We start from the raw sequence: 13407 nt of genomic DNA, 5'->3' as shown, positions 1-13407 counted from the left end.
CATGTACACACAATGACTCAAAAAAGGGCTTAGAGCCTAAGAAAATAAATGAAGGGTTAGGGTAAAACAAATGAGTATGTAGTGGGAGGCAAACTGCCAAATCTTTTACCTCTTCTACTCTTTTCTCTCTTAGTCTAAGTAAATAACGTATCTAGTTATGACAAACTACTTAATCTAGAAATATTGGTCAATGAATTTCTACCTCTCCTGCTCTATTCCTTCTTAGGTACAATTAATTTGGACAAAGTAGAGATCAAAATTTAACGTTTTGAAAAAGAGACGAGACAAGATCCCAGTACAGAAATAGATGACAAGTTGAAGGCAACAAATACCATATGTGTCTGCAAAGTGCAAACGGTGGTGTCATTCCTGCATTCCTTATGCGGAGATCATAGGTCTGCAAGTAACACCAGAAATTAGGGCATAGAACTTCATGATACTTGAAACTATAGCTCTATCATGGGATTAAAGTTTAAACCAATATTTAATCAAACCAAAATCCAATTCAATCTCAAGCATCAAAATTTACTCACAAGAGAATCTTGAATCACTCATCCGAAATTATAGCTACCCAGTTCACCAGCGTCTCCCTGCACGAAATCACTCTAACTTCGACAGCCATGGTTGCTGAAGAAGATTAGGAGAGAATATTTAGGGTTTCGAATGAAATAACTAATTGGGATCTTGGATTAGAATAAATTGGTAGAAAAGGAGAAGCGAAGGTGCAAATGAAAAATTGATTCGTCGTAGGAGAAGAAAAAAAAAGTCGGTAAGAACCAAGCGAGAAGGGGACTGTGGGCTGTGGGAGAGAGAGATCGATAATGGGAGGGCCTGGTTTTCGCTTTCTTTTTATTAGGAAGGATATAATGACTTGATCCGAAAAAGAGAAAAGGATAGCGTGATTTATTACTAATATAAAATTGCAATTTAATTGGTTTGCCTTTTCTAAACTAACGTAAAAATATTTAAAAAACCTACTTACCCATATTAACAAAATAATCGTGGCCTGTGGACAACATCTCTCTAACAAAACAGTGAAATCACCCGCATGTAGTACAAGTAGGGCTGTTAATCGGTCCATTGGAACTGAACCATTTAAGTCCGGTTCAATTTGATTCCAGCGAGAAAAAAAATACTCAAATTAGTATAACCGAACCATATTAAACAGTTCAATTCGGTTCTAGTTGATGAAATTCATTGGAACTATTGGATATTTACTAGTGTATTCTTGACAGTTAGATTTCCATTAGTTAGGGTAATGAAGTCTTCACTACAACACAACCGCACATATCTTTCAGACCTCTTCAACCTCTCCTCTCAGACCTCTTCTCTTAGATACTCATACGGTCATACTCATAATCAAACTCAGACCCATCAATTCTCTTGTCTAAGACCTCACAAATCATTTGATGGCTCGATCGATTCATTTAATTCATTAGATTGAGGGTGGAGATTATTCTGGTCTCGCACTCTGAATCATTCGCTCGTTGAGCTTCGAATCGAATCTGTCTTATTTTGGGTTGGTAAGTGCACTATATGTTTCAGACTTCCTCAGTCTAATTTCGGGTTTAATCGAATCTGTCTAATTCGATTGTTTTGTTTCTAATTCGATAGTTCTTCTGGTGTAATACTCCGAATTTTCGGGTTGGCTTTGTATAAATTCTTGTAAGTTATTAAACTTGGAAATTGAATAAAATCGCATTTTTTGTTCCCTCGTTGATGTCAAACGAAACGAAACCGACTTTACAAATTTAAATTGGAAAAACGTTACGTTTCATGTGACTTAAGAGTTGACTTTTATTTCGTCGCTCGTCTCCGACAACAAGTTGTAGAACTCGTCGATACGAGTTCGTGGACACGTCACGCATCTTAATCGGACGTCGTATGTGAAAGTTATGATTGACGTAAGTTGGTTTCCAAATTTGAAAAATGTATAAAAAGAGATTTTTCGGAAACCTAGTTTCCAAAACCGGAAACACTCCCCCTCTCTCTCTCCCCCAAAGTCTCTCTCCCTCCTGACCCCGACCCCCTCTAAAAAAATATATCCTCCGCCGATCTCACGCCTCCGGCCACCGTGGCCCTCACCACCGGTCCCAAAGGCACCGCACGGACTGCAACTCCTACCCCTGGACGCGACACGCCGCATCGAAGCTCGATCGACGATTGGAAGTTTCTGCGATTCGCCGCCGTCCAAGTTCCGTCTCCGGCGACTCGAGCACTCGGGGATAGCTTCTCTCCACCGATCCTCACCCACTGGTTCCACCTGCAAGCGATTTGGGGTTCGAATCGCGCCGCACTTCATCCTACACGAAATCAATCACCGTCGGCGTCTCAAGCTCCTCCGGCGATTTCCCGGCGGTCCGATTTAGGTACGAAAACGTCTCTCTCCGTACGATCTACATTTTTGGTGTTGAATGTGTTGTGTTTTGATGATGTTTCGGACGAAGAGGAGTTGGCGTGCGTGCCGCCGCCCCCGCGTGGAAGAATTTGAGGTGGACGAGAGACGGCATTAGGCCGTGGGAGGGAGGAGGAGAGGAGATGAGTGATATTGGGTGGTCGTGAGCAAGCCACGCGCGCGATTGGAGGTGGCGCGTGAGCACCACGCGCACCCACTATGGGCGGTGCGTGAGTGCCACGTGCGGCTGCTCATGAACAGTAAATTCCGAACAATAATTTTGTAAAAGGAAATTTTGAATAGTAATTTTGTACAAGTAATTTCTGAGCAGTAAATTGTAAAAATAATTTCTGAACGGTAACTTGTAAAAGTAATTTCTGAATAATAAATCGGTGAAATAGTAATTACATGAACAGTAATTATAATGAACAATAATTTTGTGAACAGTAATTACGTAAAAACCTTAATTTGTTGAATAATAATCTGTTGTACTGATTCGACATCTGGGGTTTTACGTATCGTTTCTAACAACTTTATTATTCAATTAGGTGACCGACAAAACTAGTGATGGAATTGCTCTCAGGGTCGTGGAAATTACACTCAGTATATAATACAGCGAGCTATATATATATATGTACTTATTACCATTTATACAATATATATATATTTATAATCTATTATATCATATATGTGTCATAATTCAATATTAAAAACTCTTGCAAAATCTTGAATCTCTGCAAGGGTAGATTCGTAAATATGTGAGATTTTACTCACCTTATCAACTCGAGTGTAATTCCACAATTTCCGAAGATAATTCATTTCTTTGATTTTATCGACTAGGTTGCACGGAATCGGATACGGGTACGTGGAAGCGAAACGTTTGCAAACGCGGAAGCGTGTTTTTTAAAAAATTTAGGAAGCGGGTACGTTTTGAAAACGTCGAAATAAAAAAAAATAAATATATATAAATTATACAAAAAAATAAATATAATAACAAATTTTTAGTTTAAGTAACTCAAAATCTCAAATAACAAAAAACATAAGAAACCTTTATTTTTTGGAAACTCGCGTTTCCAAAACTCATTTTTCTGGAGACACGTTTCCGGACGTTTCCGGCACGTTTCCGGGCGTTTCCGGCGCGTTTCCGAGCGTTTCCGGGGTGGTTCCGGAGTGGTTCCGGACTGGTTCCGCTTCGGAAGCGGGAAACGTGGGTGTATGCACGTTTCCGTGCTTCCTAGTTTATCGATCACCTTGAAAAGATAAGATAAGAATTTAGAAACGTTTCGGAAACCTTTAAATGCCGAAACAGTAATAATCGGTTACTGTTCAGCAATTTTCGGTTTTATGAATTTACTGTTCACTGTGTACTATTCACGTATTTACTATTCATGTATTACTATACAAATACACGCCCAATACGTATTTCTGTACGAGTACATACTGTTTACGTATTTCTGTACGTATAAATACTATTCAAATGTTCGTACTGTCTCAGTAAATAATAATTACTGAATTACCATTCCAAAATTACTTTTTACATTTACTAAAACTAATTTACATTTACATTTACCATACATAAATAAAAGTTACATTTACCGTACGTAAATCACCTTTTTACATTTACCGTATATAAAAGTAAATTACAAAATTACCCTTCAGAAACACTATGCACGCGCCGCCGCACGTAGCGGCGCGTGAGGTGCACGCGCCGACGCCAAACACGGCGCTTATCACGCCACCGCCGTGCCCAATCTCTCCCTCTTCCTTCCCTCTTCCTCCCCACGGCCTCACGCCGTCTCCTACCTCCTCCACGCACCCATACGCGCCACCCAAAACGGCGGCATCTCCCCCAAATCTCTCCTCCTCCGATCCCCTCTAAACCACCGTCAATCCAACCAAAAACAACTCAAATTCACACAGCAAGCATCACAACATCCGATTATATAGAAACCTCACCTATTCCGGCCTTGGGAGCGCCAGAGCTCGTCAGAAAGTTCGGACCGACTGGGTTCGGTTCTTGCAAGTCGCGTCGAACCTTCACGGCGGCGCTGGAGATCGTGGCTTGCTTGGAAGAGGACTGCGTCGAGCTTGCGAGGCTGCTGGTGTCGGCGGTGAGGGACACGTCGCCGAGGAGGCGGCGGATCGACGGAGAGAGTTTCTGAGGAAGGAGAGAGTGATTTTCGGGGAGAGAGAAAGAGGGAGGGAGGCGGAGAGAAGAGAGAGAATGGGTTTCCTGAAATGGAAACCCTAATCACAAAAATATCCTTTTTATACTCGTTTCCAAAATCGGAAACTAACTTCTGACGTTAATAACTTCCACGTCCGACGTCTGATTAGAAAGCGTCACATACTTACAAACTCGTATCGATGAGCTTTACAACTTTCGTGAAGAAAGTTTTCGCAACGGAGCGACGGAATAAAAGTCGATACATAGGTTGCGGTAACATCACGTTTTTTTTAATTAACGTTCCGAGAACGTTTCCGTTTTTCATTTCATCACGTCGCAAACAATCACATCCATTCTAATTAAATTTCACAACTTTATAGAATTCAATTCAAACCAAATATTGTTTGAAAACTAGTTTTATTACAAGCGTACTGCATGAGGGGTAACAGATGAGTACATGGGTCTCATGAGTACCCGTATTTTAAATGTGACTGGGTAAACAGATGGGTTGCCCAATATGTCATGAGTACTTATTTTCAGATGTTATTGAACAACCAGATGGGTCGTCCAATGTTTACGAGTACTTTTATTTTTAAATGTCATTGGTATTCTCTTAGCATGCGTTGTGTGTTATACTATCGGTTTACTTATACGAGCTGCAAAGCTTACCGGGTTTGTGTTTATAATTCTGGTGCACCTATTCGATGGTGTAGGGTATAGTTCTGCAGGTGCAGATTAGTAGAATTGGAGGGCTTTCTCTGAAGAATGTCGAAATTTATTTATTCTATTTGTGGTGAGGATTTAGCGAATTTTACATTTCCATTTGTTATAATACTTGAATTATAAACTGGTTTTATAATAATCAAATCGATTGAGTCTTACTTTGAACTCAGTTTCGATACACAACAGAGGTGTACCAGCGCTCATGAGTACCCGTATTATAAATGTATTTGGGTAAACAGAGGGGTTGCCCGATTTCTCATGAGCACATATATTTTCAAATATCATTGGACAACCAAAGGGGCCGTCCAATGATTCATGAGTGCATTTATGATTAATGCTTTATATATTTTCTTATGTATTTATATGCGAGTTATATTGTTGTTTACTCATACGAGCTGCAAAGCTTACCGGGTTTGTGTTTACTGATAGGAACACAAAGTGTGACGTTCTTAATGTGTTTATGCCCTATACTTACTCTTTGTTACCTCTTATACAATATATTTTAGTTTCTTTTGTATGAATAAGTGTCTAGGTAAAGCTTATATCAATTATGAATGAATTGATGATGAAATCGTGCTAAGTGTTAATAATCCTTGTTGAGATATGATTCCTTGTTCGAGTAGGATTCATCCTTTCATATTTCTTTATTTCTAACGTACTTATTTTTATTAGGAAATACAAATCCATGTTGGAGAAGGAAAGCAATCCTAGTTCCACAAGGAAAGAGAAGAAGATATGCACTTAAAAGCCAAATCCATGCAAGAATGAAAATGCTGTCAAGATTCGTAGTCCAACTTTGACGGGGTCCCCTGGATAGCTCCGATCGGGTTAGAAGACTTACCTTATATGGATAGAAAGCTATGTGAGTCTAGTTTCTGTAGGATTTGGAATCAAATCAATATCTTATTCCTACAGAGAGATATGACCGAATCATTGCTCCGAGGTCCAGTGAGCTCGGCGGAATTATCTCAGCCATTGATTTGCTTTTGATCCAAGGGCTATGAGGGAAACTTTGGACCTTGTTTCTCCTGCATATAGAGCACAAATATGTATCAGAATCTCCAGAAATCCTTGCATCAAAGAATGTCAAAGAAGGAATGCAGCAAATTAATGAGAAGAGGTAAAAAAGTCAAAGAAGGCATGCAACAAATTAAATGAGGAGAGGTAAGAAATTCAAACATGGCTGCAACAATTAAGACTTTTGCTGCCTCCCTCAATTAAAGGAAGAAATTTGTGCAAAAGAAATCAGCATTAAAGGAGGAAGAAGATATGCAATTAATGCAAAAGATATGCAATCCTTATAGAAATCAGAATTCTAGCAGTGCAGATCATCCAACTTTGACGGGCTCCCCTGGACAACTCAAAATGATTGAAAAATTTACCTTATATGGATGAAAAGCCACGGAATTCTAGTTGAAATTACCAGTTGGAATCATCTTAATATCTATTTTCTAGAGAAAGTTATGGCCACAACAAGGGACAAAGGTCAGATCTGCCGAATTTAGGAAACCTCAACCAATTTGGTTTCAACTTTGTGGACTTTGTGGCCATCCTCCCTTGGGTTTCTTCCTCTATATATAGCACCTCATTTCCACATAAAATGATCATCAACCTTGCACACAAGTATAGCCAAAGCTTTGCCCAAACACTTTCATTCACCAAGAACCATAGAATCCGAATTCACCACCCTTCACCATATTTTTTGTCCAAAGCTTGGGAGCCTAGGATACCATACTCTTGAAGATTTCGTGCTACCTCTGTAAGGAACCTTGGGAGGAGAATTATAAAGTGTACCTCCATGATCTTCATGTTTAGTTTTCGGGTTTTTATGTTCTTGTTCTTGGATGATTTATGTTTAAGTTTTGTTAAAGTTATTTTTATTCTTGTCTATGAAATATTTGTAATTTTCGAATGACATGATGAATTAAGGTTTTCTATTTTTATTCAATGATTTTAGGTTTTATGCCATGAGTTTCTGTTTATTTATGTTCTTAATTCATTTTCGGTGTGTTCTTATATTGCATGTGTGATTAAGACAAGTAGTTGATATCGCATATGTTAATCATTCAAAGTTAAAAACGATTTTGATACAAGTAGTTGATTAATTGTTTGTCCCCTTTATTCCTCCACCGATTATGATCTTAAGTTCGACATTGGATACGTGCTTTAAACATGTTGATTTCTCTTTGTGATACGTAATTGCATGATGAATTGGTATGTTAAATTTCGTAGCAAGACAAGTAGTTGAGCTCGATAATATCCATGTATTAGGAACTAAGTAGGAACTTAATGCATGATCGAATTTAAGATGAACTATGATACTTACGGCATGAACATGATTGAGAGTAGATTTCGTTACCTTTGTTCTTATGTTATTTATTTGGTAATTACTTATGTGTTGGTTGGTTGATCACATGTATATATTAGTTTAGGTTTATTTTCTGGTTGATACGAAATATATCTCAAATCTTTTAAACTCTTATGAATTCGTTGTTAAATGTTTGTGATTCTTTACCCTGGTTGGATCCCCGGTTTGTGAACGATACCCTCTTGCTTTATACTACTAACGATGCTTACAGGGTTAATATTGATCTCGAGTAATCGAAGCGATCAAATGGCGCCGTTGCCGGGAATCTATAAAGATGGATTCCAATCTTTTAATTTCAAATTCACTGTTCATATTGTAAATTTGTATATGATTTTCTTACTTTGTTCTAATATATAGTAATTTTATCTTAGGTTGTTATTTTTTATGGTTGAATGAATGATTGTTGTATGTTGTAAATCGAACGGAATAGGTAAAGTCCATTTTGTTAATATTAGCCTTAACCCCTCATGTTTTCTTCCAAAGTTTTTGCATGAGGTTGATGGCGGCTTTTATTAACACTTGGAGAATTGTCTAACACCCAAGTTTGTTTCCAGCTGAGTAAGGGGCACGCTCTTTCATTACCTTGGTGCATGAGACCAAAATTGGATTTCAGAGAACTATTGACTGACATACATCTCGGTGATGGAGTCGATAGGGGGCTTGCCCTCCGTAGTTCAACAAATGAGTCCTACCATGTTCACTATCTCTGAATTAGCTATCCGGCCTTCTGAAACAACGATTCAAACTTGTGTCAAAGCATCCATACTTAGGCCGCACGTCCACCTTGGTTTACAACTTAGAATCAATCGATAATTTATTTGTTTGAATGAAAACTTAAGAATGTTGAAATATGAAATCGATTGAAAAGTAACTTGTGAAAGAAAAAAAACTTGTGAAACGAATCATTGTATGACTCTTGTTTTTTTTTTCCTTATTTTTGTTGTAACATATAGTAATTGTAATTGTGTATACTTTATTAGGTTTTTGAGTTGAGAAATTAAAATGAACTTAAACATAAGATTTGACATTATGTTGGATTGGTTGTTAAGCTTCTTTTCGTTTCTTTTTCCCCTTAACATGTGTTTATTATATTTAAATGACTTTTGACATGTTTGTGACTTGTATATATCAATGACTTCCTAATTTTTATTCTCTAACATTTGCATTGCATCTTAATGATATCATTCTAATTGCATTCATTCTGCATCTCATTCATGTTGCATTTTTAATTCAACAAAATATCATATGGCTAGAGGAACATAGTCTCTTAAGGACCTCGTGTCCTATGTTATGTTCGGGAGGTTCCCACTTTCACTAATGATTTTAATTGAGATTCTACAGATTTATAGTGAAGTGACCAGCAATAAGCTCGAGAATACAAGGTTAGACAACAAAATGGCGGAGGAGAAACCCCATAATGTTTCACCTACAAAATGATTGAAAGGAAAACTCGGTCTAAGCTATTAGACTTTAAACTTAAGCGCTTGTTGGGATGCAACCCAATTTGTTTTCTTTTCTATTTATTGTTTTCCTTGGTTATTATTTTTATTTAGTTTTATTTGTTTTTGATGTGTTTTGTGTTTGTGTCAATTAGTTTTCGAGAAAAAAAAATGAAGAGGAGCCAAAAATGTTCGTTTAAATTCAGAACTCGTGCAGTTGCAGTCCGGAAACGGCAAAACAAGGAGCACTTCCGGCCTAACTAGGCAGTCATGCCATATATGGATTGAAAGCTTGTTGTGTTATCTTCAACTTTCATTCAGGCCACTTTTCCATTCCGGCTGCTTAAGTTAACGGAAATCAAGTACAAAGAGCATGGAATGCAGCCTATTGGACAGCGCCATGGGGGAGCCTTTCTCATCATTTTCTCAACTTTTATCCTGTTTTTATTTTTGTGTCTTTGTTTCCTTGCACTATGCTTTTGTCTTTCATTGCATTATTTATTTTTGACATTTATTGAGGACAATGCATGATTCGAGTGTGGGGGAAGGTTTACATGTTAGAGTCATAAAATAAAAAATAAATAAAAAATTTGTATTTTTTGGTTTTGTTTTGTTTTATTTTTTTTATGTTTTGAGTCTTAGGTATGCCTTTAACCGTCTAGGATGAGTTGATCTTTGAATGATTGGTTGAAAGATGATCACAACATTGGAAATTGAACTTAATTAATATTTGATGGTTAATCGATGTGTAGAAATTGTACGAACATGTAGTCGATGAGATTTTGAAACTTAGGTACATAATGAGCATGTTCCCTACTTGTTTGAATTCATGTAACCTTTATGAGTTTCGAGCTATATATGTGATTTCTTTTTGAGTGATATTCTATCGTTTCTTGGCTATAACCTCATTACGTCTATTTTGATCAATTCATATGCCATAGAATTGCAATGAACTATAGAATGCTAGAACTTACTTTGTGAAACTTTCAAAACTTTATGTCATAATATACTCTGATTTTGAAAAGGATTGTTGGATCTTTTTAGGAATTCCACCACTTAAGCCAAATAGTTGTATCCTTATTTGTGCCCTGCTTGGGACACCTTAGTATGAACTCATTTGAGCCTACGTTAAACCTTTTCTTTCATCACCAACATGTTAATATCCTTTCTTAGTATAGTTATATCTCCACCATTTTCTTTGAGACTTGGCAGAGCCGATTCTTGGATGTTAATATGGATTGATGATTCGATTCAAGTGTGGGGTTATGCTATGTATGTATTTGTGCCATAAAAAGAAAGAAAAAAATAAATGAAGATGTCGTGAGAAAAAGAAGAAGAAAACGATATATATACGGATTGAAAAAAATGAAAAGAATGATGATGATGATGATCTCGGCATGATACTTGTTTTTGTGAATTTGGAGTTGTGTTGTATTTGTTGAAGGCTCAATAATGTTATACTTTAGTCTTTGTTCGTTTTCACAATGTTTAGAATGAAGAATGGGTCCAACATCATTGGCCCTTGTTTTATAGAGTATGGCGACATAAGTTGGATGAGTATTGCTCTGCTAAGTTTTGAGGATGACCTTTGTAATTCCTTTTACCTGAAAAATGATATCATTACCGAGCCTAAGCCTACTTTTTATAAAGACCCGCATGATTCTTAAAATGAGTAGCTCTTGATTTGTGGAGTTTGTTTCATGAGTAAGCATATGGTTTTGGTTCATTTGTGCATATGATTGGTATCTTTCATGAGGTTTTCGAATTCACTATGTGTTCATAACTCTTATGTGTGAAAAACTTTTAAGCATATGCCATGTTCTTGAGAGAAAAGATTCGGAGTGCATATCCCTTATGAGTTGAATTTGAACTTGTTTTGACCATGTTGAGCTTAATATCATTTACAATCCCGGTGCACCTATTGATGGTGTAGAAGATAGTTCCGCAGGTGTGGATTAGCGGAATCGACGGACAATTCTGAAGACTTGAAGTTGTTTTTATTCTATCTTGTGGTGAGGATTGAGAGGAATTTTACATTTCCATTGGTTGTGTATTATTCGAGTTGACTGAGTCATGATGTGGACTCAGTTTCGATACATTGTTATGATAAGATGATTTCAATATATTTGAGATTGTTTTAGAGTTTTCATGGCTTTGAATTCAAGTTTCATACTCGAAATTTTAGAGTCGTGACAGTTAGTCTTCTTCTCAACCACGAGTCAAGAATTTGACTTCCGGTGCAGGCAAGTAACTCTAATAAACATATGGATAAGATCCAGGATTAACAAGATCAAAGAAAGAAAAAATGTCATTTGGTAATTGGTATCAGAAAAGCCACAGAGACTTAAGTTCCTAGCTAGGGCATCCAGAATTAACAAGATCAAAGAGCAAAGCGAGGTCATTTGGGTTGCTCCCAAAGGTTATACAGCAGAAAGTGGGTCTTGTGTAATTGGCAAGACCGAGAAGAAGAGTGAAAAGCATTAAGACGGTGTGAAGAAACAGAACTCCGATGACAATCAGTATCACATCTCCCTTCTTCAATAATAGTAGGGCTTTATTATGTTAAAGGGCGCACTTTCACTTCTTATCAATGTTGGCCTATTAATCTATTAAATGTTCAAATCCATATTTAAGTCATCGTACGTACTCATCAAGTTATTTCATATAAGCTTGTAAATGGATAGCCAAGACAACTAGACCAAAACCAAAGTATATAGCTATATATAGTCTGATAAATTGCTAACAAATTGCAATTTAACTATCATGAAATACTTCTACGTGAAGTAGTGCATGGACTGCGTGCATGCATGCAGGGTAGGCATTTATTCCATTGCGCATTGGTAAAATCATCTACACAATAGCGTATGAGGCTGACATAGCAATGCCACACATTCCTTCCACTGCTTCTACATTTCTTTGAATCCTAGCGTAACCTTCCTCACCCCAATCTGTGCCCCATGAGTTTTTCAGCAACCAGTAGTCGATCCCATCATCACTTGTTCCATAACCAATAGCGGTAACACAATGGTCTAGATCCGTTCCACAAGGTCCAGTAAGCACACCAGATTCATAAAATGAGAATTCTCCAGCAGCTTCAATGCAAACCGATACAGGTTGATTAGCAACGGCCTTCAGAAGATCCAGCTCTCTGTTTACAGGCACATCTTCGTAGCTGGTTATGCTGCCTGAAGGGCTGCCTGACTCTGTAGCATTGCACACATTATCAGTAGCAGTGTAGGGATAATTAGCCTCGTTTGTTAGCCCGTGATTGTTTATGATGTACTCAAAGGCAACGTCGGGGTAGCCACCATTACAGCCTTCATTCTCACCTCCCACGTTACAGTCAACCAACTCTTGCTCGGACATAGATATTAGAGTACCAGTCGAAAGCTGAATGGCTCCTTCTAAGGCTCCTACTGTTGCGAAAGCCCAACAGCTTCCTGCATATTTTATATATTCAAATTATATACATAATAGTCAGAAACTTGGAACATTATCCCTAAATAACTAGTAGAAGAAAATCAAGCAATTGACGGATACCACATTGGCCTTGGTCCTTGACAGGCATCACGGCCCCTTTCGTCCTCCAGTCTAGAGAAGATGGCACTACGCTTACATTTTCATACTTGAAAGTAGTAGTCGGCGATGGGATATCTCCAAGACCCTTGAATCCAGTCCTTTGGCCTTTGAATTCTTCTGTTGTGAGGTCGGCAAATTGGTTGACGCTCAATTTGTATGGTTTGTTTGCATTATTTGAAGATTCAATGAATGCCACATTTTTCTTGAATATATTGAAGCGAGTCTCCTTCTCATTCATGTTGTTGTAGTGGCGTCCATAACGAGCCATCCACTGCTCGTATCTCTCATAAATGGATGCATCTTGAACATTCCGAGAAGTGGCCTCAGAAGACCAAGCCCCGAACACGAGAATCAAGCAAAGGCAAAAACATTTAGAGTACATCTTGTTTATGAACTCCATGCTTGCCAGAAATGATAATATATATAATTTGATCGATGGAGTAAATGAACCAAGTTGAAGCTGGTTTTATACTGAGAATGACCTTGGTATCTCCGAGTAGACGGCCCCGAAATATCGAGGGTTCTGATCGATACTAACCAGCTGTGTAACATTGATATAATGACGCGTAAGGTAAGCTAGAGCAAATGAAGTACTGGAAATTGTTATTAGGAGATATTGTTTCTTCCATGCTTCCACAATTCCTCCGTCACCACTACTCTCTGGTAGTTTCCTGTCGTCCAAACGTTCTGGTCAACTGAATTACATTGGCATCAAATCAAAATCAAAGTAGTCCAT

The 13407-nt window shown here is 37.8% G+C and overlaps 1 protein-coding gene across 1 annotated transcript; it reads right to left on the bottom strand.

Moving 5' to 3' along the window:
* Positions 1 to 11793: 11793 nt before the first annotated feature.
* On the bottom strand, positions 11794 to 13071 carry LOC126798655 (senescence-specific cysteine protease SAG39-like). Its single transcript, XM_050525664.1, has 2 exons — positions 12633 to 13071; positions 11794 to 12532 (listed from the first exon to the last, which is right to left on the bottom strand). Exons 1-2 carry the CDS (start codon positions 13069 to 13071, stop codon positions 11943 to 11945), a joined length of 1029 nt encoding a protein of 342 aa, XP_050381621.1. The 3' UTR covers positions 11794 to 11942.
* Positions 13072 to 13407: the final 336 nt, after the last annotated feature.

Source organism: Argentina anserina, chromosome 6 (genome assembly GCF_933775445.1).
Source record: "Argentina anserina chromosome 6, drPotAnse1.1, whole genome shotgun sequence".
NCBI lineage: Eukaryota > Viridiplantae > Streptophyta > Magnoliopsida > Rosales > Rosaceae > Argentina > Argentina anserina.
Note: the sequence above shows the minus strand (reverse complement) of the source record. Positions and strands in the feature narration are given on the sequence as shown.

Excerpts from the sequence above, each read along its gene's own strand:
- LOC126798655 (XM_050525664.1), bottom strand. The coding sequence starts at position 13,071 with ATGGAGTTCATAAACAAGATGTACTCTAAATGTTTTTGCCTTTGCTTG. Across the intron at positions 12,533-12,632 it reads CAAGGACCAAGGCCAATGTG|GAAGCTGTTGGGCTTTCGCA; the intron begins GTATCCGTCAAT and ends TAAAATATGCAG.